Source organism: Dendrobates tinctorius, unplaced genomic scaffold, assembly GCF_039654945.1.
Source record: "Dendrobates tinctorius isolate UK_male_01 unplaced genomic scaffold, ASM3965494v1 ptg000120l, whole genome shotgun sequence".
Taxonomy (NCBI): domain Eukaryota; kingdom Metazoa; phylum Chordata; class Amphibia; order Anura; family Dendrobatidae; genus Dendrobates; species Dendrobates tinctorius.
Genome location: NW_027361788.1, coordinates 19,362,491 through 19,387,311, shown reverse-complemented (window position 1 = coordinate 19,387,311; position 24,821 = coordinate 19,362,491). Strand labels below are relative to the sequence as shown.

Genomic DNA, 24,821 nt, shown 5'->3' with positions numbered 1-24,821 from the left:
TACTAAAAGAAAGCAGTTTTATGATCTAATCTCAAGTCCACTAAAGATAACAACCTGGAACCAGAATGACGATGCAAGTCGCTCTCCCCGGCATTTAACACTGCTATAATATTGTTTTTATTAGACTAAGTCTGAATCTTATTTTTCTCCTTAGTATTCGTGAACAATAATTACAAAGTTTACTTTCTGTAAGGTGTAATTACACAAACCAGCATAAATTTACAAGAAAATCTAGATCCAGCCATTGACTGTAGCTTCTGACATTGCACTACATATTATCATCAGAATAATACCATTACATAGAATTACCATTCCACCAGTTCCCCAAAATATTATTTAAAAAGGTCATTTTCTCCAGCTCATTACAAGTTTGCAGATACCAAACATATATTGGTTCTTTTTTAAGTGGTGTAAAAATAATCCAAAGTTTATAAAAAATAATAGCATCTCTATTTTTCAGGATCTGATGCTGGGTGAGGGCTTATTTTTTACGTGACGAGCTGACGTTTTTATTGATACAATTTTAGGGTAGATACGATGTTTTGAATGCCCGTTATTGCATTTTAATGCAATGTTGCAGCGACCAAAAAATGTAATTCTGGCTTTTTGATTTTTTTTCTCATTACGACGTTTATCGATCGGATTCATTTTTTTTTCTATTTTCATAGATCAAGCGTTTCTGAATAAAACAATAACAAATATGTGCATTTTTTTTTATTTTTTTAGGGTTTTATTTTGAATGGGGCAAAAGGGGGGTGATTTTTAAATTTGTTAAAAGTATTTTTTAGAACATATTTTTTTTACTTTTTAATTGCTTCCATAATCTCCTTAGGAGACTTGAAGCTGCGATCATGTGATCGCTTGTGCTGCACATAGCAGGGGTTCAGCTTTGCGTTGTGCAGCAGAAATCATCTTCTATGAGCGCCGGCCATGGGGCAGCGCTCATAGCAGATCTAAAATGTCTCCTGCATACCCCCAGTTGCATTCCATCCCATCGGCGTCCCATGATCATGGATTCCACCCGCGGCTGTTAGGGGCAGATGACAGCTGATCAGATCAGCTGTCATGTGCTTAAAAGATGCGGAGCCCGCATCAAAGGGCGAAACAAGACCTATGACGCATCTATACATCATACGTCATGAAAGGGTTAGTACTTCAGCATACAAAACATTATGGACAATTGTATCGTCCAGTTTTTTGAGGGTTCAGTTTGAGGAAGGCCATTTTCTGTTCCCCATTACTGTCCCCAGTACACAAGCTCCATACAGACATGGTTGGGGGACTTTGGTGGAAGAACATGACTATACGCACGGAGCCAGGACATCAACTCCATCCAACACCTTTGGGATGTAATGGAACAGAGATTGTGAGCCCGGCCTCTCCCCAATATCAGTGTCTGGCCTCACAAATGCTCTTCTGGATGAAGGGACAAAAATTCCCACAGACGCCTCCAAAATCTTGCAGAAAGCTGCAAAGGGACCAACTCCATGTTAATGTCCATGGACTGGGAGGTCAGGAAAGCTCCTGTAGGTGGAATGTGCAGGTGTCCTAATACTTATGTCTTTCTAGTATATCATTATTGTGATAAAACACTCCGGGATCGCCTTTGCTGGGGTCAAAGGTCACGTGCATTCAGCATGAAACTCAGGCGCAGAGCTGGGATTCGTGTATAACTGACCCTGGGTCAGGATTATTAACGGTGAAAGCAATGCAAAAGGAAATAAAACATAAAACAAATCCTTGCCTGTCCGGCACTAACTAAACAATGGACAACCTAACTACCAACTGGCGGGCTTCTCCCGTCCAGCCAAACCACAGTTGCAGTGGGCACTGCTTCCACTCACGTGTGTCTCTCACACAGACAGGCTTTCTGTGTTCCCAGGCTGAGACACTCACACAACCACCTTGCATCCTTTTATATCCATCTCCCATTATCCATTAGTAAGCAGGTGCGATACTGACCAGACTAGGCCACATAGGAAAGGAATATGGGCGAGATATACCTGCCCTCATCCACTATTCCCACATGATTCTCACATATCCCCCCCTTCTGCTCAGACCACTCCGGTCGAGCAATGACACCCGCCAAACAGTGCACTCGGGACAGGGCATCTGCATTCCCCATCTGTACCCCTGGGCGGTGCTCCACCGTAAAAGTGTAGGCCTGCAGGGCAAGGAACCACCGGGTCACCCGGCTATTCCGTTCCTTGTTCAAGTGCATCCACTTGAGAGGGGCATGGTCAGTGATCAGCCTGAACTTTCGGCCCACCAGGTAATATTTGAGGGCCTCTAGAGCCCACTTAATGGCGAGGCACTCTTTTTCTACGACTGCATACCTTTGCTCGTGTTTATTCAGCTTCCTGCTGAGATAGAGGACTGGGTGTTCCACTCCGTCCCTCACTTGTGAGAGTACAGCCCCGATATCGGTATCAGAGGCATCCGTTTGTACCACAAACTCACTGCGGAAGTCCGGAGTCACCAGTACGGGCTGAGAGCAAAGTGCCCGTTTTAGGCTATGGAAGGCTTCTTCAGCCGCTAAGCTCCATTTAATCATGACGGAGTCTTTCCCTTTTGTAAGATCCGTCAGGGGGGTAGCGATGGCTGCAAAATTGGGTATGAACCAGCGATAATAACCGGCGATCCCCAGGAAGGCTTGCACCTGCTTCTTGTTGACAGGTTGTGGCCAGTCCTGAACCGCCTGAATCTTATCAACCTGGGGCTTAACAACACCCCTCCCAATTACATACCCCAAATACCGGGCTTCTTCTAGCCCGATGTGACATTTCTTGGGGTTCGCGGTTAGACCTGCCTCCCACAGGTCGTCAATCACAGCTTGTACTTTCTGGAGATGAGTCTCCCAGTCCAAGCTGTAAATGACAATGTCATCCAAATAGGCCGAAGCATACCGCCTATGTGGCCTCAAGACTCGATCCATCAGTCTCTGGAAGGTCGCCGGTGCCCCGTGCAGTCCAAACGGCATATACACATACTGAAATAAACCTTCCGGCGTAGCAAATGCCGTCTTTTCTCTGGCAGCCTCCACCAGAGGGATCTGCCAATACCCCTTTGTTAGGTCTAGGGTCGTAATATACCGGGCTTTTCCTAACCGATCTATTAACTCGTCGACCCGGGGCATGGGGTAGGCATCAAATTTTGAGACCGCATTCAGTTTCCTGAAGTCATTGCAGAACCGGATGGTGCCGTCCGGTTTAGGAATTAGCACAATCGGGCTGGACCATGCACTGTGCGATTCCTCAATGACTCCTAACTCTAACATTGCCTTCACTTCTCGGGAAACGGCTTCACGGCGCGCTTCCGGGATTCGGTAGGGCTTTACGTGAACTGTGACACCAGGTTCCGTTACGATGTCATGTTTCATTAGCATAGTCTGCCTGGGTTTTTCTGAGAAAAACTTTTGGTTGTGAAGTAGAAACTGCCTGACTTCCGTCTTTTGCCGCTCCGAGAGAGTCTCTGCAACCCGTACCTCCGGTACGGTATGCGAGCAGACAGGACGGGCCAGCTCCGCTGACAAGGCAGACCGATCCTTCCAGGGCTTTATCAGATTTACATGATAAATCTGTTCAGGTGTTCAGGTTTCCGTTTACCTGCCTGGTATACTTTGTAGTTTACTTCACCAACTCTTTCCTTGATCTCAAAGGGGCCCTGCCACTTTGCCAGGAACTTACTGTCCACCGTGGGGACCAGAATCAACACCCTATCTCCGGGTGCAAACGTACGGATCTTGGCGCCCCTATCATAGATTCTTTTTTGGGCTCCTTGAGCCTGTATCATGTGTTCTTTGACGATAGGCATAACAGCCGCAATACGGTCCTGCATTTGTGTGACGTGATCTATCACTGTTTTAAATGGAGTGACCTGACCCTCCCAGGTTTCTTTTGCAACGTCTAACAGTCCGCGAGGACGTCGGGCGTACAATAACTCGAAAGGCGAGAATCCCGTGGAAGACTGGGGTACTTCCCTGATGGCAAAAAGCAAATACGGAAGTAAATAGTCCCAGTTCTTCCCATCCTTGTCTATCACCTTTCTCAGCATCTGCTTCAGAGTTTTATTGAACCGTTCAACCAACCCGTATGTTTGAGGGTGATACACGGATGTGCGTAACGGTTCGATTTGTAACAATCGGCAGAGCTCCTTCATTATCCTGGACATAAAGGGGGTCCCCTGGTCGGTGAGTATCTGTTTTGGTATACCGACCCGACTAAACACATGCACCAGCTCCTTGGCAATCGTCTTGGTGGCCGTGTTACGCAAAGGGATGGCGTCCGGGTAACGAGTGGCATAATCCAAGATGACCAGGATATGTTGGTGTCCACGTGCAGACCATGGAAGGGGCCCAACTAAATCCATCCCAATCCTCTCAAACGGGACTTCAATAATAGGTAGGGGTACCAGAGGGCTACAGAACCGGGGCTTAGGTGCAGAGGCTTGGCAGTCAGGACAAGACTCGCAATATACACGAATATCATGATGCATGCCTGGCCAAACAAAACAGTGTAATATCCTTTCGGTGGTTTTCTGGACTCCCAGGTGACCTCCCATCACATGTCCGTGGGCCAGGTCCAGCACCTGCCGCCGGTAGGGTTTTGGCACGACTAATAGTTGCACCGTATCTTCCCCCTTTTTCTCTATCTGATAGCGTAAATCATTCTCCAGAACCATGTAAGGATATGCCAGCCTAGAGCCAGGTTCTACGGGTACCCCATTTATCACTTTTACATTTGTCCTAGCCTGAGAAAGGGTAGGATCCTTTATTTGCTCGCTTTGGAAGTCATCTTTCTGAACTTCTAAATCCGGCAAACGGGGAGGTGGACGGCTGTCAGCCTCCTCCTCTTCCCCGGTCTCCTCATTATCACCCGCCATGACTGAAAACGGGAACTGCAGGTCATTTCCCGCAGACTCTTCCCCCGAGTCTTCCGGGGAGACCTCTTCCAGGGGTTCGGGACCCACACGCTCCCTGGGAGAAGAATCATGTACACTATTACCCGAGGGCATCAACTGATTCTCCCACAATTGCCAGAAGTGGGGAAAATCCCGGCCCAGGATAACATCATGCAATAACGCCGGGACGAGTCCCACTTTATGTTGCACAGACCCATAGGAAGTAGTAATGCATATGACTGTGGTGAGGTACGAACAGGTGTCTCCATGCACACACGTTACAGAAAATTTGTCTGATGGTCCAGTCGGGGCTGACACCAGACTGGCCTTCACCAGAGTCACCACACTTCCCGAGTCTAACAATGCCACCACATTTTTGCCATCAACAGTTAAATCACACAAGTGTTTTTCCACATCCTTTTGACCGGCATTCACACTCACTACCCGTGCAACCATAGACATGCGGTTTTTAGAGTCTGTGACGTCGCACTGCATGGGTTCAGTAGTGACTGGACAGTTCGCAGCAATATGTCCCATCTCTTGGCAGCGGAAACACCTAACGGGCCCCTTGCTTAGACCATAGTTCGTTACTCTCGGCCACGCAGTGCGGGCAGTCCCGTTTTCCTCCCCCTCTGTCTTAGGGATTTTTCCATCTCCCCTACTCCCTGGAACAGTCTTACCGGTTCCACGTGGAAATGATGAAGAACGAGGTGGGGTAGCGTCGTCTCGGAGTCCTTCCGCCACGGAGTAACGTTCAACCAGATCCACCAGTTGATCTGTCGTCGTAGGATTTCCATGGCTTACCCACTTCCTCAGGGCTGGCGGTAGAGCTCTCAGGTGCTTGTCCATGACGACTCTCTGGATTATCTCTGGCGCTGTCAACACCTCGGGTTGTAGCCACTTCTTCGTCACGTGGATCAGGTCGAATATCTGGGACCGCGGTGGTTTATCCGGCTGATAAGTCCATTGATGCACTCTCTGTGCACGGACAGCGGTCGTCACTCCCAGCCGGGCCAAGATCTCGGCTTTCAGTTTGTCAAAGTCCTGCGCGGCTTCAGGCTCTAAGTCATTATAAGCCTTTTGGGCCTCACCGGAAAGAAACGGGGCAATCAGGCCGGCCCATCGTGCCTTCGGCCATTTTTCTCTCACCGCCGTCCGTTCAAACGTGGTCAGGTATGCCTCGACGTCATCTTCGGTCGTCATTTTCTGCCAGTACCGACTCACGTGAATCACTCTCCACTCGGCTTCCAGGTTAAGCTCAGGTAAGCTTGCCAAGCGCTGCGCCACCTGCTGGAGAAGCGAACGATCGGTAACTGTCATGTCCACCAACTCCTTCAACTGGGCCATCATCACCCGATTAGCTTCTTGCTGGACGGCGGTGGACTGTACCAGCGCTTTCACCACGTCCTCCATGCTCATGCTTGCAACGTGATGCCCGCGTTCTCCACCACAATGTGATAAAACACTCCGGGATCGCCTTTGCTGGGGTCAAAGGTCACGTGCATTCAGCATGAAACTCCGGCGCAGAGCTGGGATTCGTGTATAACTGACCCTGGGTCAGGTTTATTAACGGTGAAAGCAATGCAAAAGGAAATAAAACATAAAACAAATCCTTGCCTGTCCGGCACTAACTAAACAATGGACAACCTAACTACCAACTGGCGGGCTTCTCCCGTCCAGCCAAACCACAGTTGCAGTGGGCACTGCTTCCACTCACGTGTGTCTCTCACACAGACAGGCTCTCTGTGTTCCCAGGCTGAGACACTCACACAACCACCTTGCATCCTTTTATATCCATCTCCCATTATCCATTAGTAAGCAGGTGCGATACTGACCAGACTAGGCCACATAGGAAAGGAATCTGGGCGAGATATACCTGCCCTCATCCACTATTCCCACATGATTCTCACATTATGCAGATCCAGACCACACCTGTAAGCATCCATCCACCAAACCATAGAATGGTCAGCATTTGTATTGCAGTGCATTATACTACCTAATGAGGGAGGAGGGTAATAGCTCCTGATGTGATAGGGGGTCCTTTATATAAAAAAAAAACTAAACTAGATGTTTAATCCTGTGTCTCCAGGCTTGTACACAAATATCATTCCTGGGCAAAAATAGCCGCATTTTACAATTTGAAATTCATAAGATGCTTATTTTTAACTATGGCTTGGAAATTACAAATACATTTTGCCTCGCTTTGATTAATGCAAGAAGGCATTTTGCTAGATTTATGTTAATAAACATAAGCAGCTGTTTGTCTTACATGAAAACGTCATTGTAATGTCAAAAGCCCAGAGATTACAAGGAAGATGAGCTGGAAGTAGGTTGAACAGATGAGAGAGGAAGCAAAGACAAGGTATTACATAGCAAACTGGTGTCTTCACCTTGATTTGCTCATCTGCCCACCATCCTGATTCAATCACTTTTTCAAGTGTCTGTCTCATAAAGGTGTGTTTCCCATGCAGCATAAAATGCAGCCAATTTTCTCAATGGAAAACCTTCTGCATTTCACCGTAGGGTCATTCCATGGTAACTTACGTTACAACACAGTTAGTAACTTACGCTACAATAAGTTTACTTCTCATATGAAGTAATGGTATTGTAACGTAAGTTACCATCAGGTTTTTAATGTAAGTTACTACATTGTATTGTAACGTAAGTTACCAAATTATAAAACTGTGTTTTGTATTTAATTTGTATTCTTGAAAAATCAAACTGTGTTGAAATCTATTGAGAATAGTTTAATGTACAATATACATTCACTCATTTTTGTGCCTGCCTTCAAAGAACAGTCTGTAGCCATTAACTCACTTTTAGGCTTGTGAATGTAATGTAAGTTACCATGGAATTGACCCGCCCCCAGAGGCCGTGGGGTGCTCGGTGCCGGGCCCATTGATTTCAATGCGAGATGTCACAGTGGCAGTGATCCGGTCCGTGGCCTCAGGCAGTCAATGTAAAAGGGGTAGAGTGATGGGCAGTGGCGTAGCGTGGGGGGGGCGGGGGGGCGGTCCTCCCCAGGCGGCACGTGTGTGGGGGCGGCGCGGCAGCAGCAGCAATTCATCTCCTCTGTGGGAGAAGCGCGGAGGCACAGTGCAGCAGCATCGGGCCGGCCTGTGTGCGGGCACATGAGGCTGAGCAGAGCGGCCTGTTCGCCATCGATAGAAGGGGCGGGCTGTGACGTCGTTCAGCAGCGTCCCGCCCCCTCCAGCCTTTGCTCCTCGGTACTGAGGTGGCTTCGGCGCTGGGGGCTGTGGAGGAAGTGGGGACGCTGGCAGCCTTCCCGGGAGGATGGGCCGAGGCCCCATTCATTCATGGCGGAGCCGCCGTCTGACAAGGTGAGAGGTCTCCGGTGGTGTGTGAGTGCCCGACACCAGCGCCATTCCTGTGCCCAGTACAGCAGGGCAGGTGGAGGTGGGCGCACACACTGGCAGCCCACAGTCCTCGTCTGGGACCCCACAAGGGCTCCTTGGGGTCTGTACTGTCACCAGTTCTCTGCCCCTCATTACTTGTGTCCTGGGGTGTGGGGCAGGCACATTACTGTGGGGGTGTCTGCTGAGGGTTGTAGTCCTGATGTGATATAAATGGGGCAATTCTCTGCGCCCCCTGATAGTGAGGCCGGTGCTGGGTGGTCTCCTCATCTCTACACCACAGTTTAAGGGGATTTCCATCACTTATTGTTGGGTCCAAGGTGGAATAATTAAGCCGAGACCCCCAAATCCTATTCTTGCCCCCTGGATCAGCGCCGCTCATCACGCTCACAGCAGAGTCTTGGGCAATCTATGGTCATCAATGTCTGGAAGGGGTGTCGCGTGACCGCTGCAGCCAGTCCAATGCCACCAATCATCTGCAGTGTTCTGTCCTGCGTCGTAGATGATGATGGTGGAGACCTCATCTAGCCGTCCTGTCTAATGGTCGTAGTGATGTGATGTCACACCGCCGCCATCGGTTGTCATTCTGGGGATGCTCCTTAAGTACACAGCCGTACGGTGGCCCCCAGCCGAGTGCAGGGGCCGGGGTTCCTCTCTCATCATGTATGACCGCATACACAGGTCTGCTGGATTTCATACACATCCTATACCCGTGTATATATAGAGAACTGCAAGAAGATGAAAGTCTAGAAATTTAGAAATAATAACAGCAGAGTAAAGGTACTGTCACACTAAGTGATATCGCTAGCAATATCGCTATAACTTGTGACGATATAGCGATATTGCCAGCGACATCGCTGTGTCTGATACTTACCTACGACCCGCTCCCCCGCTGATTATCACTGATCGCGCGAGAACGTCCAGGACTGTTTCTTGTCGTCAGCTTCCTGCGGCGAGACGAGCGACGAGCGTGGAGCCGGGCGGGAGGACGTAGGATCGCCACGTCTGACTGGTAAGTAGCGACCCCCGTCCCCAGCGATGTCGCTGGTGAGATCTGCCTGTGTGGCAGCTCACTAGCGACCACTTAGCGATGTACCAGCGATCCTGACCGCATCATATCACTGGTAGATCGCTAAGTGTGACTGCACCTTTAGTAGCAGACTAAAAATTATATCTTTGAGTGTAGTGTGGGCTCTTCGGATGCTTCCGGAATCCGGATTATCATTGACCAAAGGGGCGGCAAATTTTTCGACCGCCCCGGGCGCCACAAACAGTTGCTACGCCACTGGTGATGGGGATAAAGTTATTAAGATGATTCGTGACGCCACCTGTGGTTTCTGGTCAGTTTGACCAGTGCTGCAGGGTTGCTTCTCTGGGACAGATGTTGTGGTGCAGCTATGATGTTGAAGCTCCCCACAGGTAGAGCTGTAGTCCCAGGGCAGATGAAGAGAGTTGGTAGATGGTGAGGTAGTGTAGAGCGAAGGATGCAGCAGTGCGGAGAACGTGGCGCAGAAATAAGTGGAGGACACAGTGGGATGTAGTTCCAAGGCTTTATTCACAGTCTGGTGCACACAGATGCCCGCTTCGGTGTCGTGTCCTCCAGGTCAGGGGCTCAGCCAACTCCCAGACAAGGTAAAGTACACCTTTCCAGCACTCCTCCAACATATGCCTTTCCTGAACGTCTCCTCACTAGCGCTTAAACTGAAGTACTTGTAGTTTTGAATTAAACTCAAGTTCCTCCTTCTAGATGTTACTTGGAACTCCACTCATATGGCAGACAGCTGTAGCCTGCTTCGGGGACTCCTTGCTATCATGTCCCGGCTCACTCATGTTGCTATTGTGCTCCTGAGTCTTAAGTGGGAATAAAGTGGTGACGACTTTTATTCCTCCGGTTTCTGCTGCAGGACCATCAGCATCCATACAACTTCGGATACCGGACTCCGAACCATGCGCTTTTACTTAAGGAAGGGCTCTGCTCTCACCCCTGTCCTCAGTTCTCTTCTCCCCATGTTCCGTACTAATCTATCTTCCTTCTGAATAATTAGGCTTTCTCTTGCTCTTTCCCATGCCAACAGCTCCAGATCACAGGAGTCTGCTGCTTTCACTCCATCCCTCTCCAGGGATCTTCTCTCACTCACTGACCCCTTCCTAACCTTATTCCCTCTCTTGTGCAGTCCAAGCTCCACCCGCTTCCCCAGCACCCTTTGTGAACCAAAGCAGCTGACTTACAGGGTGCTTCACTATTCTAAAGTGTCTGTGCTGCTGGGTGCAGGTGTTGGAGTGTGGTCAGGCGTCTCCACCTTACCTGGATAGTGGGGTACCACACCTCAGGAGGAGGAGCAGTACCTCTGTGGCGACTGAACCCTCAGGGGCGCCACAGAATATCTCCGTGCCAGAATTGTGCATAAGATTTCTCTTACAGACTGTGAGCCCTCGCGGGCAGGGTCTTCTCTCCTTCTGTACTTGTGTGTGCCTTGTTTTGCTCATGTTTATTGCACTTGTCTATATTTGCCCCATTCACATGTAAAGCGCCATGGAATAAATGGCACTATAAAAATGTATAATAATAATAAATACACACGCTGCAAACACTGCCCAAAGCTAAAAACTGTACAGCACTTAAGTTTATCCAGTTGATGTCATTATGCATTTCACTCTTTGCATTAAGTGGAATTTGCTGCCGGAGGTTCGCACAAGAACTACATGTAGGAACATACGCTTATGACAAAATCACTTTCCGAAAGCACAATTATTGACACAATTCCACTGCTCAGTGTGTCTTGGACACAGTGACTGACAGCTCGGTAGTCCAGTTGTCATGATCCAGGTTTGATCTGACAGTTTTAAATGCACAAGTGAACTTTTTTTCCTTTGGCTGTGTGCCAAAGTGTGGTGTTTGCCCCCGGTGGCCATTGGAATTATTGCACTGTGGTGTCGTTTGTTCTAAGTTGCCCCGGTGGTGGTGAGCGGTAGTGCACTTAGTTTCTTTGGTTTAATGTGCACATAATTACAAATCAGGTCTGAGGCTCTATAAAAGAGTGTCAGGTGTGTTTGATCACTGTTGGTGATAGGTCTTCATATTCATGTAAGCCTAGGTGAAAGATGGAGCTGAACAAGAGTCCTGGGCAGCCCAGCCAGAGGGGACGAGTGACAGCTATGGAGTCTGCAGGGAGTGCTGGCATGGATTGCTGGAGTCCAACGATGGGATCTGCAATAAGGGCTGGCATGGCGTGGTGGAGTCGCAGTTTATGGTGTCAGCAGGAAGTGCTTGCATGGCTTGGTGGAGTGGCGACTATGGTGAGAGTTGCACTCAGCATGCTGGACTTGGTTGCTGAAAGCTGGACTCAAGCATGCTGGACTTATTGGCAGAAAAGTTGGACTCAAGCATGCTGGATTTTTGGCAGAAGCTGGACTCATCTTTGGGACTCTGTTTACTGGGCAGCTGCAACTGGTGGTGGACTCTGCTCCAAGGCTGCACTATGGTGATGGATCAGGTTATGGTGATGGATCCGGTTGAAGGAGAAGATGAACGCAGGTGGTGGGCTTTGTTGCGGGGAGCATAAGCAACAGAGCAAAGCTAAGTGGTGTCCCCCTGTATTGTCATTTTTCCTTATGTGTGTTTAGTGCAGTGGTGGGATTAGTTTCCGCACCGTCCAATTCCCTAGTGAAGGTTTAGGTGCAGCGCGAGTCAGGATTTTGAGGTTCCTGTGTGTCGCCCGGTGCGGAACCGGCATAGGGAACGACAGGAGTGTAGACACTTACTCAGGGGAGTGGAGGAGGTCTCCACTACCCCGTTTCCCTATCGCAGGGCCCTCCATTGTTATTGTTACCCAGGTTTTCCCTTTATTGTTTAAATTCGCCTTACTGGAGGCGGGGTTTCCAGACTTTTGTATATATACGTGCAATATCTAAATTCGCCAGTTGGAGGCGGTGTATCCAGCTGCACATCTTATTATTTAAATTTGCCCCACTGGAGGCGGTGTATCCAGGGTCACGTGTGTCATATGGGTTCGCCTTGCAGTACTCGCTGCGTCCAGACACACATGACCATGACACCAGTCTAGTACAGGGGCGTGCTGAGCTGTTGGCATTTTGATAGACCGCTCGGCCGTCTAATCTGGGACTGGGAGGTGCTGTTAAGGCTGAGGATCGCACTAAATATAAAATATGAGAAAGTGCGATCGCAACCCGGGGTCCACCATGCAGAAATGGTATACTGCTGCTCGGTAATGGCGGATGACTAATTAAACACCGGCGGGTTAACCTCTGACCCGGTGTGTACGGAAGCGAACTCTGTTACTTCACAGAGCCGCTGTAACAGATGCCGGAGCCTGTTAACTCCACAGGACTCGGTGGAGTGAGCGCTAGTGTACAGTCTCATGACTCAGCCCCAAAGATGCTGGGTTAGAGTCCTTCTAGACCACTAGCGCTCGGCGCTGAAAAAGCGGTGCCAGGAAGAAACTGAACCAAAGATATAGTGCTCCTAGTGCGCACAGCACTGCTCTGGCGGACGCCACTAACCACCCAAACTTAGGGCTAAAAAGTGTATGTATTGCGCACGGCGCCGCACTGGCGGTTGCTGCTTGACGCAGTATAGTTGTGCCTTGTACTGATTGGCACAGTTAGGCGCTGTGGTGCAGAGGACTGGATGCACCGTGGCACATAGGCAATGCCACCTGTAGGCGCTGACTTAACTCTAATACCCTACACACATGCACAATCAGAGGGAGGGAGTATATAATGAGTCAGTCACCGGAAGGCATACATTCATCTTCACACACACAACTACAAAATACTGTCTATACTAGCGCTTGGCCAAGTGGCCATAAGAACCTTTTATAGCAGCGTCCTTCTGGGACCTTCCTGATGGTCCAATCGGAACAGGTACGGGACCTGAGCATGTGACCCCTGACCTCCAGTGGGAGGTTGAGCCACGGGCATGCTCAGTGGAGCGAAAAAGGGACTTAGTCCCAGGAGCTGCTCGCCGCTGGCTAGTGCAGGCTGCTATAGCTGAACCAGGGATGACAGCACCAGCCGGGATGACAGCACTAGCTTGAGCAAAACATGAGGAACAATGTCTTTGCTGAGCAGGCTCCTCTGCGGCCCAGACAGAATGGGAGACCGCGTAAGGTTCGGGATTCCTCCTGTACAGAGGGAGAAACCCGATGCCTAGCAGGTGCTGAGCTTTCTTGAGGTGTTCCCTGTTCTAAGTGATTACACAGATATTTAACTAAGCTATCTTTCCCAGATAGTTGCCTGTCCTAGCTTTCAGCTCTTTTTAGTTTGTGCTCTGAATTCTGACTTTCTGATCTTCTGTTGATTTTCCTATTGACTACCTGTTTGTATTGCCTCTTTTTCCTTGACGCACTCTGACCTTGGAATTCTGGCTCTGGACTGTTACCTGACTATGACATTTGCCTTATTTGCACAGGGCATCCCTAAAGTCTGGACACATAGGCAAAAATACATATTTTCAAGAAATGAAATGTATTAACAACATTTTATTCAATTACAATATTAAATAACTTCTTCAATATGATTTCCATAATTTGTGATGCAAAGGTTGATGCGCTTTGCAAAATTCTATTATAATTAATTTAATTTATTAAAATTATAGTTAATGAGAATTCCTTAAAATTATAGTTAATGAGAATTCCTATGTCTCCAGACTTTAGGGACACCCTGTATATGACGAGCCCTCATGGTATCTGATCTCTTGCAAGCTCTCGAGTTGCCCATGAGTAGTGACTAACATCATATTTATGATGTTATAGAGGAAGGTCCCCTGCTTTGGACTCTATGCTGTGAAGCTAAATAGAGGTGCTAACAAGTAATGACTTCATAGAATCATAGAATCGTAGAGTTGGAAGGGACCTCCTGGGCCAACTGGTCCAACCCCCTGCTCAAAGCAGGATTCGCTAAATCATCCCAGTCAGATGTCTGTCCAGCCTCTGTTTGAAGACTTCCATTGAAGGAGAACTCACCCCTTCTCGTGGCAACTTGTTCCACTCATTGATCACTCTAACTGTCAAAAAGTTTTTTCTAATATCTAATCTGTGTCTCTTCCCATTCAGTTTCATCCCATTGCTTCTAGTCTTTCCTTGTGCAAATGAGAATAAAGTTGATCCTTCTACAATGTGACAGCCCTTTAGATATTTGTAGACAGCTATTAAGTCTCCTCTCAGTCTTCTCTTTTGCAAACTAAACAATCCCAAATCCTGCAACCTTTCCTCATAAGGATTTAATCTGTCTGCTACTTAAATATTTAAAGCACAATGGCTCAATCTCGAGCCATTGCAACTTGATGGGTAAACCATCTATAGGAAGATCGATCTTGTGCAAGCCAAGATAGGACCTCCAAGGTCTTCTCCACAGTTATTTTGATTGCATCAAGCCATTGGGTTGCTGGTTGTCTTCATCTCCTTGTTCCTTCTATTCTTCTGATCAAGATGTCCTTCTCCAGTGATTGCTCTCTTCGTAGGATGTGTCCAAGTAGGCAAGTCCTAGCTTGGTGATCCTTGCTTCGAGTCACATGTGTGGCTTGATTTATTCAAAGATTGATTTTTTTTTCTACTTATCTTCCATGGTATTGATAGAATCATTCTCCAGCAGCACATTTCGAAAGTGTCAATTCTTCTGCCTTGTTTCTTTATCATCCAGGTTTTGTTACAGAAAAGACCAGACTATGTACGAGCCGTGTCTTTGTCCCAGTGATTTGAAGTCCTTGTCCAGTGACTTAATTGTTAATTTTCCCATAGCTATTCTATTTTCTCCTGGTGTCATCGCTGCATCTTGATTTATCATTGATCTAAGCAGGTTGAAGTCCTTTACAACTTCCAGTTCATCTCGGTCCATGTCAAAAGTGTCCCAGTTGTACCTGGCAGTAGTGAATATCTTTGTCATCTTTGTATTGAGTAGCAGTCCCATGTTTGAACTTTCCATCTTAGCACTCCGTAATAAGTCCTTCATTCCATCTACGCTTGTTGCTATCAATGTTGTATTGTCTGCATATTTAAGATTGTTGATGCTGCACACTACATTTGAAACATTTGATGGACAGTTTTCATCAGTGCAATCATTAAGGGAAGAGTTTTCCATCCCAGACAAGTAGCATCATGGCTATCCTGGGAATTGAATTGAGCTTGGTAAGGATCTAGCCCACCATGCATTACATGGTCGGCCATAAACATAAAGACATACAAGTTAGAAATGCCAGACATTTAGCAATCAGCCTATTCGGTGGCATAGCTGACTGGCCAATCACAAGACCTGGTTAGTAGCCAATCTACCTATTCAGCGCTCTATATAAATCTCATATGTCTTGTCACCTGGGCCAGCTACTGTATGCTATTTGGCTACTAGCCTTGTCTTCATTTGGACTGATATTCTGTCTTCTGATCTGGCTGATTCCTAACCAATTTCAGGTTGGACCATTGGAATCCCTCACTGGTTTGACCTTTTGACTACTCAACTCTACTTTGGCCTTTTTCCTGCTAGATCTCCTGGACTTTGACCCTGCTATTCCTGAGTATATTCCTTTACTAATAACTACACATTTGCATCTGTTTTTGTCCTTGTCCATAACTCCCCAGTTCTGAGCCAGCTTGTTTGGTATTTTCCCACAGACCCAATTAAGAGGCCACTGCAGTGATGTCCAGATCTCTGTATTGAGGTTAGAAGGTGAAAACCAATGATCCATGCCTAGACCCTGCTAGCACCAAGCCTGACTGTGTAAACACTGAACAAACACATTAGTGAAATATTGGCCAATCCTACTGGCATAGTCTAACGTGGTAAAGTGTATGCAGTAGCCCGACTGGTTTGGGGGAAATAAGTATTGGGAATGAAGATCTCTGGGCCCACAAATCTGTACTTGGTGCCTGGTTCAGCATGATCGTGCAATAATGTTCTCATTTGTTACTTGCTGAGAAGAGTGAACATGATTTACAGTAACAGAAACAATTGGGATTTGCATCTTTGCTGCAAAGGACTCTCAATCCTACCTTATATTCACAACATCACATGTGGCTACTGGATGCAGCAAACATTATGTAGTCTTAGTACAGGAACTGCAAGTTCAACAATAGCCCCATATTTGGCACATATAATAATCTCTTTATTTATATAATAATAATAAAAATAATTTCTTTAGAACATATTCCGCAGCGCTTTACAGTTTTGCACACATCATCATCACTGTCTTCGTTGGGGCTCACATGACTGGATACCAGCAACTTGATGGACCACACTGGATTCCAGCAACGGGGTGGACTCTATTTGTCCTTTCTGCCAGTAAATAGATTGGACACTCTGTCTTGCAGGGACCATTGAGAAATACTGATTAAATAGTTCTATTATAGAGGGCTTTGCTGTGTATACTATAACTAAACAAGATTCAGAACGATAATATATAAGATTACAACATTTTTTTCTTAAAAAAAAAGTACCACTGTTGTCCATGGTTATGTGTGAGCTCAGTTGCAGCTTTTTTTGACCAATGAGCTGTCATACCAGATACAGCCTATGAGTGGTGCTATATCGGAAAAAAAATCAGATCTGTTATAAACAAAAAAAAAAATCTATTCTAGCCCATACATTTTAAGAAGCGCTTGTTCGGATGACAATTTCAGTCTTCCTCCTAATATAACTGCATGCTGGGCTCAAGTGGGCATGCATGTGTCTTCCATGATGGCTTATTTGTGGGAGACCAAAGAGATCAGGGATTAAAATGTGATCTGTCCAATTCTACTCGTTTTTTTACACCAGGAAGAGAGTCGAAAAGAGAGACGCCCATCCACATTAGATTATTGACCTCACTGAAATCGGCGGTTTCAGACGACTTTTCTCTAACGTGTATGGTGGACTAAATAAACAAAACATATAAAAGCAAATGCATAGATAGGTAATACTGACCTCCATTACATCCAAGAGCCACAGAAGACGTTCCTAGGATATGACAAGAAGACATAGTCATGTAATGCTATCATGAGAAATCATTTTTTTTTTCTGTATCTGCTTCATTATACAGTAAGTACAAAGAAATGACCCCTACTGCATTTACAGCTAACCATGGTTTACTTTCTAGACACAATAGCTGCACTTGGGAATCACCCAACTAATGTGAAATATATTCTTTTTCCACCCAGCAGAGTTCACAACCACTATAGTATTAAGAAATCTAAGAATTCAATAAAAATGCAAGACTTCAATAACGATCACTTTCTTCTTGATGGATTCAATTTGTGATACTAGGGTAAAAGCCGTTGGCTCGGAGTCATTTTGTGCACCTACTATATGTAATACATATGTGTCATTTATGTTGTCCACTCAGTAAAAGAAAAGTATTTCAGTCTGGTGGTAAAATCCCTATGTTGTGCTGTTCGAATGCATGTTGAAATATAACATGTCTGGCCAAAATCCCACATTTAAGAAATAAAGCTTGTTTACTGTGCAATATTGGTAATTGAATAGGACCCTAACATAAAAGGGCCGGCTCATTAAAGCTTTTACATCAGAAAACTGGCTCAAAAGCTTTGAAAAGTCGTAAAAATATTTGCGTAGTTGTGCAAAAAATTTGCGTCTTTTGCAACTTTCATGCAAGTTTGAATTGGGTGAATCTTGAGAGGTGACAGTGCTTGGCTACACTCACCCGTCTAATTAATTAATAATACTGGGGTTTTATTTGCCAAAAATGTTGGAAAAGAAAATTTATGAGGGCATTACCAAATCGACTGGGATTGGCCAAGCACATACTTAGAAATATACAAAAAAGAAGTATGCAAATACATAGGGATCAGCATACTTGCCTTTAATATAAATGGCGTAAAGAGACAAAAATGACCACACAAACTTAAAGACATTTAAAAAGCCAATACACTATTTGTACGCTAATTAGATGTGTCCACAATATGACTACCGCATATCCTAATCTGCTAGATTAATAGCCATTCATAGGATACCCAACAAAAATCCATATATGCCAGCAAAAGTTTATTTTGTACTGATATGAGGTGATGAAGGAACATTAACAATTTGTAATGCCAAAGAACCAAAAAATAGTATGTACTGTATGGCCGCATGAAAAAGAACACGATGAACACCGACAAACACAAATAACCATCAGCGTTTATAAATAAAGAAGTGCAAAATAGAATGAGGAAAAAACAGTATCGCCACCCAAACTGTGGCTTCCTTTCACCCCTGAGGAAGCCACAGATTGTGTGGCAATACGCATGCGTTTTTTTATATGCTAAAAATGCTATTCCAGTAGTAGCATTTCTTACGTGGTGCACGGAGGCACACGACACTGAGAAGTTGAGCCAAATTCATGTCATGCAGCAGTCTTAATGAATTGGCCCCTCAAAAATCCTTTATTTTTTCATCTGCTACTTGGTTGATGGATACGGCTTGTGCCCCTTATTTAGTGCAGGAACAAAGGAGATCTATTCAGCGTTGGTAGCTAAATTTGTAGCAATTGGACATGGTCAGTATTCCACACCTGCTGGATGGGAGCCCATTGAACCACCTTTTTACCAGCCGGCATCCAAGGCTCCTCTCTTGCTTAGCCAGCCTGGTGTGGCACTGTGTGTGTTTCACACCAGAATGATGAATTTGCTTCAGGCTGGTTAATCGAATGTGAAGCTGTGGATGCAGTTACATAGGAGGTGGTTTGCAGGGTTCCCCCTAATTTGCATAATTAATATCTGTATATATTTAAAAAAAAAAAACCTTCTGCAGGCAGGTGCAGAATAATCGCATGTTTTATGTGCAAATAATACATTCTATTCACGTTATTCAGCTAGGGATAAAAAAAAACAATTTGAAAATAGTGCTTGCGCAGGCGGCTCTATCTTACCGGAGAAGAAAAAAATCCTCCTCCAAGATAGCAGCTCTCAGCTATCTCCAAGCTAATACTGCGCCAGATCACAGCTAGACACTGATAGCAGCTACTGCACAGGCGCGGCGGGTGCCATATTCAAATTTATTTTTTTTACCCTAGCTGAATAATGTCAATAGAATGTATTATTGGCACATAGAACATGCAGTTATGCTGCAGAGTAGGTGTCACGGTTGGCACCTGCCTGCCGAAGGTTTTTTTTAAATATGCACAGATATTCATTATGCAAACTAGGAGGCCAGTGACCTGTCAGCAGTCTGCATTATGAATATCAAATCAGAGCACCACATGCAGACTTCCCCTTGAGACCCGCCTTAGGACATGAGCATATTGTTAACTATAAACTGAAAATAAAGATTAAAGAACAACCACAAGATGGATTTCATCACAACCAAGGTATAATTTTAATCAGAAAACGGCGAACTAACACTGTGTGTAGGTTACTGTGCACAATCCTGCTGACAGGTTCCCTTTTAAAGTGCACGTAATGAGGGAGATAATCAAAATCTGTCTAATAGAAAACCTTGCTTACGACTACAGATGGTGATAAAATGTAAATGTGACATGATGAAATACTAATTGTAATGAAATATCCACAATAAACACTTGCATATTAAGATTTTGTGGCTTTGTTGAACTTGTAAAGATTTTTTTAGCCAGCACTGTAATTAAGAAATGGCAGTTAACAGAAACGGTGGAGGTCAAGATAAGGTCTGGAAGACCAAACAAAATTTCAGTGAGAGCTGCTCGGATTGCTAGAGAGGTAAATCAGAACTCCCGCTTGACTGCAAAAGACCTTCTGAAAGATTTATCAGTCTTTGGATTTGTGGTACATTGTTCTACTGTTCAGAGACACTTCCACAAATATGGCCTTCATGGAAGAGTTATCAGAAAAAAAACCTCTCCTTCATCCTCACCATAAAATTCAGCGTCAGAAGTATGAAAAAGAACATCTAAACAAAGCTTATGCATTTTGAAAACAATTCCTTTGGAGCAAGGAGGATAAAATAGAACTCTGGCCACAATGATCAAAGGTATATGTGGAGAAAAAAGGGGACAGAATTTCAGGAAAAGAACATCTCACCAACCATTAAGCATGGGGGTGTATCATTCATGCTATGGGGTTGTGTTGCAGCCAATGGCATTGGGAACATTTCATGGATAGAGGGAAGAATGGATTAAATTAAATTTCAACAAATTCTTGATGCAAACATAACACTATCTGTAAAAAATCTGAAGTTGAAAAAAAGATGGCTTTTATAAATGGATAGTGATCCTAAACACATGTCAAAATCCACAATAAGCTACCTCAAAAGGCCCAAGCAGAAGGCTTTACAATGGCCCTCACAGTCCCCCGATCTGAACATCATTGAAAATCTGTGGCTCAAAATAGCAAAGGATGCAAGACAACCCAGGAATCTCACAGAGCTGGAAGAAGTTTCCAATAAAGAATGGATGAAAATCCCTCAAACAAGAATTAAAAGGCTAGCTATAAAAAGTATTTACAATTTGTGATATTTTGAAAAGGGGGTTCTAGTAGGAACTAACCATATAGGGTGCACATACTTTTGCATTGGCCCATTGAAGAAAATTAGAGACAAATCAGTGTTCTTACCCGTGCAGTGCTGGCAGTGCTGACAGTTTGGTGGCTCTCTGTGGATGAGGTGCTCGGGCTGTGGGATAAGACAGAGATGGTGTCTCCTGAACGATGACGAGATTTCATTGATTCAATTTCTCTTTTCAACACCATATTATCAAACACTGCCAAATCCTGTGCATAGATTTGAGGGCGTAGCTCTGATAAGAGGGCAAACTGAAACAGAAAAAAATATTTGCATACATAAAACTTGTGAATCGAACACATTTTAGAGTCAAATATTTATAGAGAAGCAAAGGCTACCGGTAACAGAAGAGGCCGAGTGTTCACTGCAGAGAGTAGTGCGTCCAACCTCTGATGGGAGTAAAACCCAATCAGAAATTGGGACAACTTCACTTTTGGAAATTGGGGAACTAGACACAAAAAAACCTAATTGTCTACTAATTGTTCTTCAGTACTAAACTTTCTACTCTCATATCTATCCTTTATGCAGCAGCCGGACTTATTTTTCTTTTCAAGGGCTATACCACTGCTTCCACCATGTGCCAGTCAATGCATTGGTTAACCATCCACAATGGAATATAATTTTAATTGTTCAGTCATCCACCAAGCTCTCCAGAGTGCAGCACTGCCATCAAAAGGTTTGAATGGGGTCCATGATGGGGTTATAAAAGCATAAAAAAGTAACTCTGTCACACGGCTGCCTCCTAACAGACTCCTGGCTCCTTTAGTTTAGCATCACATTCTGTTTGAACCGGAAGAGAGATTGGGGGAGATTTATCAAGTTAAATGTGGCAGATTTCTGGCGTATTTTGCACAAAAAAAATTGTCTTTCATTACTTGCACTAAATTTATGTTGAGTTTTAGCCTCTTTCTGTGCCTTGCCCTTCAAGTGAGCGTGGCCTTGTTACAGAGGGATGTGGCTCATTAGAAAAGGGCCATGGCCCAGCTAATGATACCGTGTTCCAAAAATGTGTCAGAATTTAATGCACGTTACTGGCACAAAAATAAGACACCTATTAGGTGGTGCAAACAGGCCAAACAGTCTTAAAAATAGACAGATTTATCAAAGAGCATTAAACATTTTAAGAAATGTGGTGCATTTTAATCTTCTAATGCTACATCAGTTCTCGAGAATTTGATACCCCAGACAAAGCAGATTTGTAATATCCACAGTTTTAAATAAGTCCTCAAAATACAGTTTTTTAGGCAAATATTTAGAATTGAGAGTCCTCAGTGGTTGATACTTTTTTAGGCAGTCATTCCTTTATCTGACACCATTTTTTTTTAACCTTCCCACTCCTCAACTCTTCAAAACCTGAGTCCATCATACCAGGGCCGGACTGGCCATCTGGCAATTCTGGCAAATGCCAGAAGGGCCTGTCTGGTCGTAGGCTGCCTTGTCTGCTATGTTGTTAACAGAATCGGTGTTCTCAAGATACCCATACTGTTAAGAGTTGTGACGGAGCACAAAGTCGCTGACTCCGTCACTTACCCCGTCACTTATCCGAACAGGCTACGGGTATCATTAGAAATATTGCTCTTACAAAAAATCTTCACTTCCTCCTTCCAGGGAAATATTAGTAATATATCCCATCTGGTTCATGGGGATGGGGACAACAAGGGCCTGTGGGATTTCACATGCCAGGGCTGAATTGCATCGCCAGTCCGTACCTGCATCACACCCTAAGCCTTAGAATCTGCCTGAAACATCACCGTGTACAGATAGACTAAGAATCTGTCTGGAATCTGCCTGAAAAAGTGTTGCAGAAACACCACATGAAATCAAAATAGTGCACAGCAATATCAGAACGACATTGCTGTGCACATGTTCCATCTTATGTCACTTTTTTAAACCGCTTTAGGGTTTCGGAAACCCTGAAGCATTTAAAAGAAGTGACACGTTCTTTCTTCGGGTGGCTTTCTTTGAAAGCCGACTGCTTTATACTCTTAAAAATGGAAAGTAAAAGTGCTTGCAGTCGAGCACTGGCGAAGCTGCTTCAGAAAAAGAGACCATCAACGTTTTCCTGAAGCATCTTCGCCTTGGTAAACTCTGTGGTTTTAATAAAAATTGGCTATGTCATTTTTTTTTTTTACCTATTTTCTCACTCCTATTTCCTCATAGATTGAAAGCTCTTGTAAGCAGGGTCCTCGCATCTCTTGTTTGATTTATTTAGTTTGTTTCTATGCAGTATTTTACTTTATATTTAAAAAATATTTAAAACATGATTATTAATTTTTTTTTTGGAATTTTGGAGTGGAGGGATAGTTAGGTATGTTCTCTCTAGCATCTGGTGTGAACCTGTCCACCTTCTGTTCTACATTAGGGCTTCATCTTTGCCTCGAGCCTTATGCAGTGTACCATCCGACTGGGATTGCAGGTTATAATTGGCATGCGAGACGAGCAGTTTAGCAAGCTGGATGCATTGATTAACTCAATAATCATAATGAGAGAGACTTGATATGGTAGATTGTAAAGTAAAAGCTGTGTCTCCATGGGTAACAGACATAATTGTTATTAATACTAGGATAGATGGGCTGATTATCCTAATGGCAGAAGTAGGAAGCTCGCTGTCTAACCTGCTGGAGTCTCTGCAAGTCAACGTGATCAACCATAGGGATGAAATTTTCTTTTTCTTTTTTTTATTGGCAATGAATAACTGTCACATGGCTTGTTTGCTTAGGAAAGTAGATTAAATGTACTTCATGATGCCTAATGTTAACTTTATCGAGTGAATTTTAACCTTGGATTAATAAATGATGCCATTCTAAACGGACCCAGGATGTTATAGAGTAGAAGAAGCTCAACAGATTGAAATTTCAGTAAAACTTGCAGTTTATTCATTGAAATGTATTCTGTCTGTTTGTATCAGTCCAGTGGGCAGGACTGTTCAGTGATTGACAGTCTTCCCTGTATGACTGTGCTTGTAGACATGGCTGTCAATCATTAGTAGGGCCGCCCACTGGAATCCTACATTCAAACACCAGGAAGTCTGTATCTTTCTGCTCCACAGATCGGACTGCATGTACAATGGGACATGTTGCCTTTAAGAAGTAGAAGAGGACGTGTGGTGGATTTACCATCCTCATCGTCAAAGATTAAATCTGGACATACACATTAGATAACTATGATCCAAACTGTTGGTCATTCGGCAGCTGTATCTCCTGACTCCACTAGATGCCCGAGTCGGCCTACAGCTCCTGTGTTCTTGCAGACTTCGCCTCACCGAACTAAAAAATGGGGTGATTGAATGCCGGCTGCCCAATCCTTATGAGCCTATGCAAAGTTTCTCACAATCTCTGGAGCAAATACTTTTGTCCCAAAGGTTGCCTCATACTATACCTTGGCCTGGGTGTTGAAAAGTTCGAACATAGCCATTATAAATGCCTGCACCGGGATGTGGCGCTCCTTGTACTGCTGGAGGTAGTAGGACATCGTGCTTCTCTCGGGTTCAGTCAGCAGCAGGCGAGCTCTCTCATCTAGTAGGACCATGGTCTGGTTCCCCAGACTGCTTAGGGTGACCTGTGATCCTGCTGGTCCTCTATAGAAGACGGGCTGTGGGAAGATAGAATACTGTTAAACTCTGCAATCTCAGCTTTATGTTATGTCATTTCGGGTTCTGTATATGATTTTTGGCTACTAAATCAGTCGGTGATGTAGTGGTTAATTTAATCCAAAAATAAAATGTAACTGCAATTTATGAGGATCCTCTGAAACATCTCATTAAAGGTTTGACCATTTCATTTAAGGTACTGTCACACTTAGCGATGTACCAGCGATCCCGACCAGCGATATGACGCGGTCAGGATCGCTGGTACATCGCTAAGTGGTCGCTAGTGAGCTGCCACACAGGCAGATCTCACTAGCGACATCGCTGGGGACGGGGATCGCTACTTACCTGTCACACCAGGCGATCCTGCGTCCTCCCGCCTGGCTCCACGCGTCGCTCGTCGTCACAGCAGGAAGCGCCGCAGGAAGCTGACGACGAGAAACAGTCCTGGACGTTCTCGCGCTATCAGCGATAACCAGCGGGGGAGCCGGTCGTAGGTAAGT

The 24,821-nt window shown here is 45.2% G+C and overlaps 1 protein-coding gene across 4 annotated transcripts in view; it reads right to left on the bottom strand.

Moving 5' to 3' along the window:
- WHRN (whirlin) overlaps nucleotides 1-24,821 on the bottom strand; it is a 405,157-nt gene that overhangs the window by 92,660 nt on the left and 287,676 nt on the right. For all 4 annotated transcript variants that reach the window (XM_073590838.1, XM_073590834.1, XM_073590837.1 and 1 more), the window contains 3 exons: nucleotides 24,111-24,323; nucleotides 20,786-20,983; nucleotides 17,187-17,219 (listed from right to left, as the gene is read on the bottom strand). In XM_073590838.1, coding sequence (XP_073446939.1) covers nucleotides 17,187-17,219; nucleotides 20,786-20,983; nucleotides 24,111-24,323 — 444 coding nt within the window. The remainder of the gene's footprint in view (nucleotides 1-17,186; nucleotides 17,220-20,785; nucleotides 20,984-24,110; nucleotides 24,324-24,821) is intronic.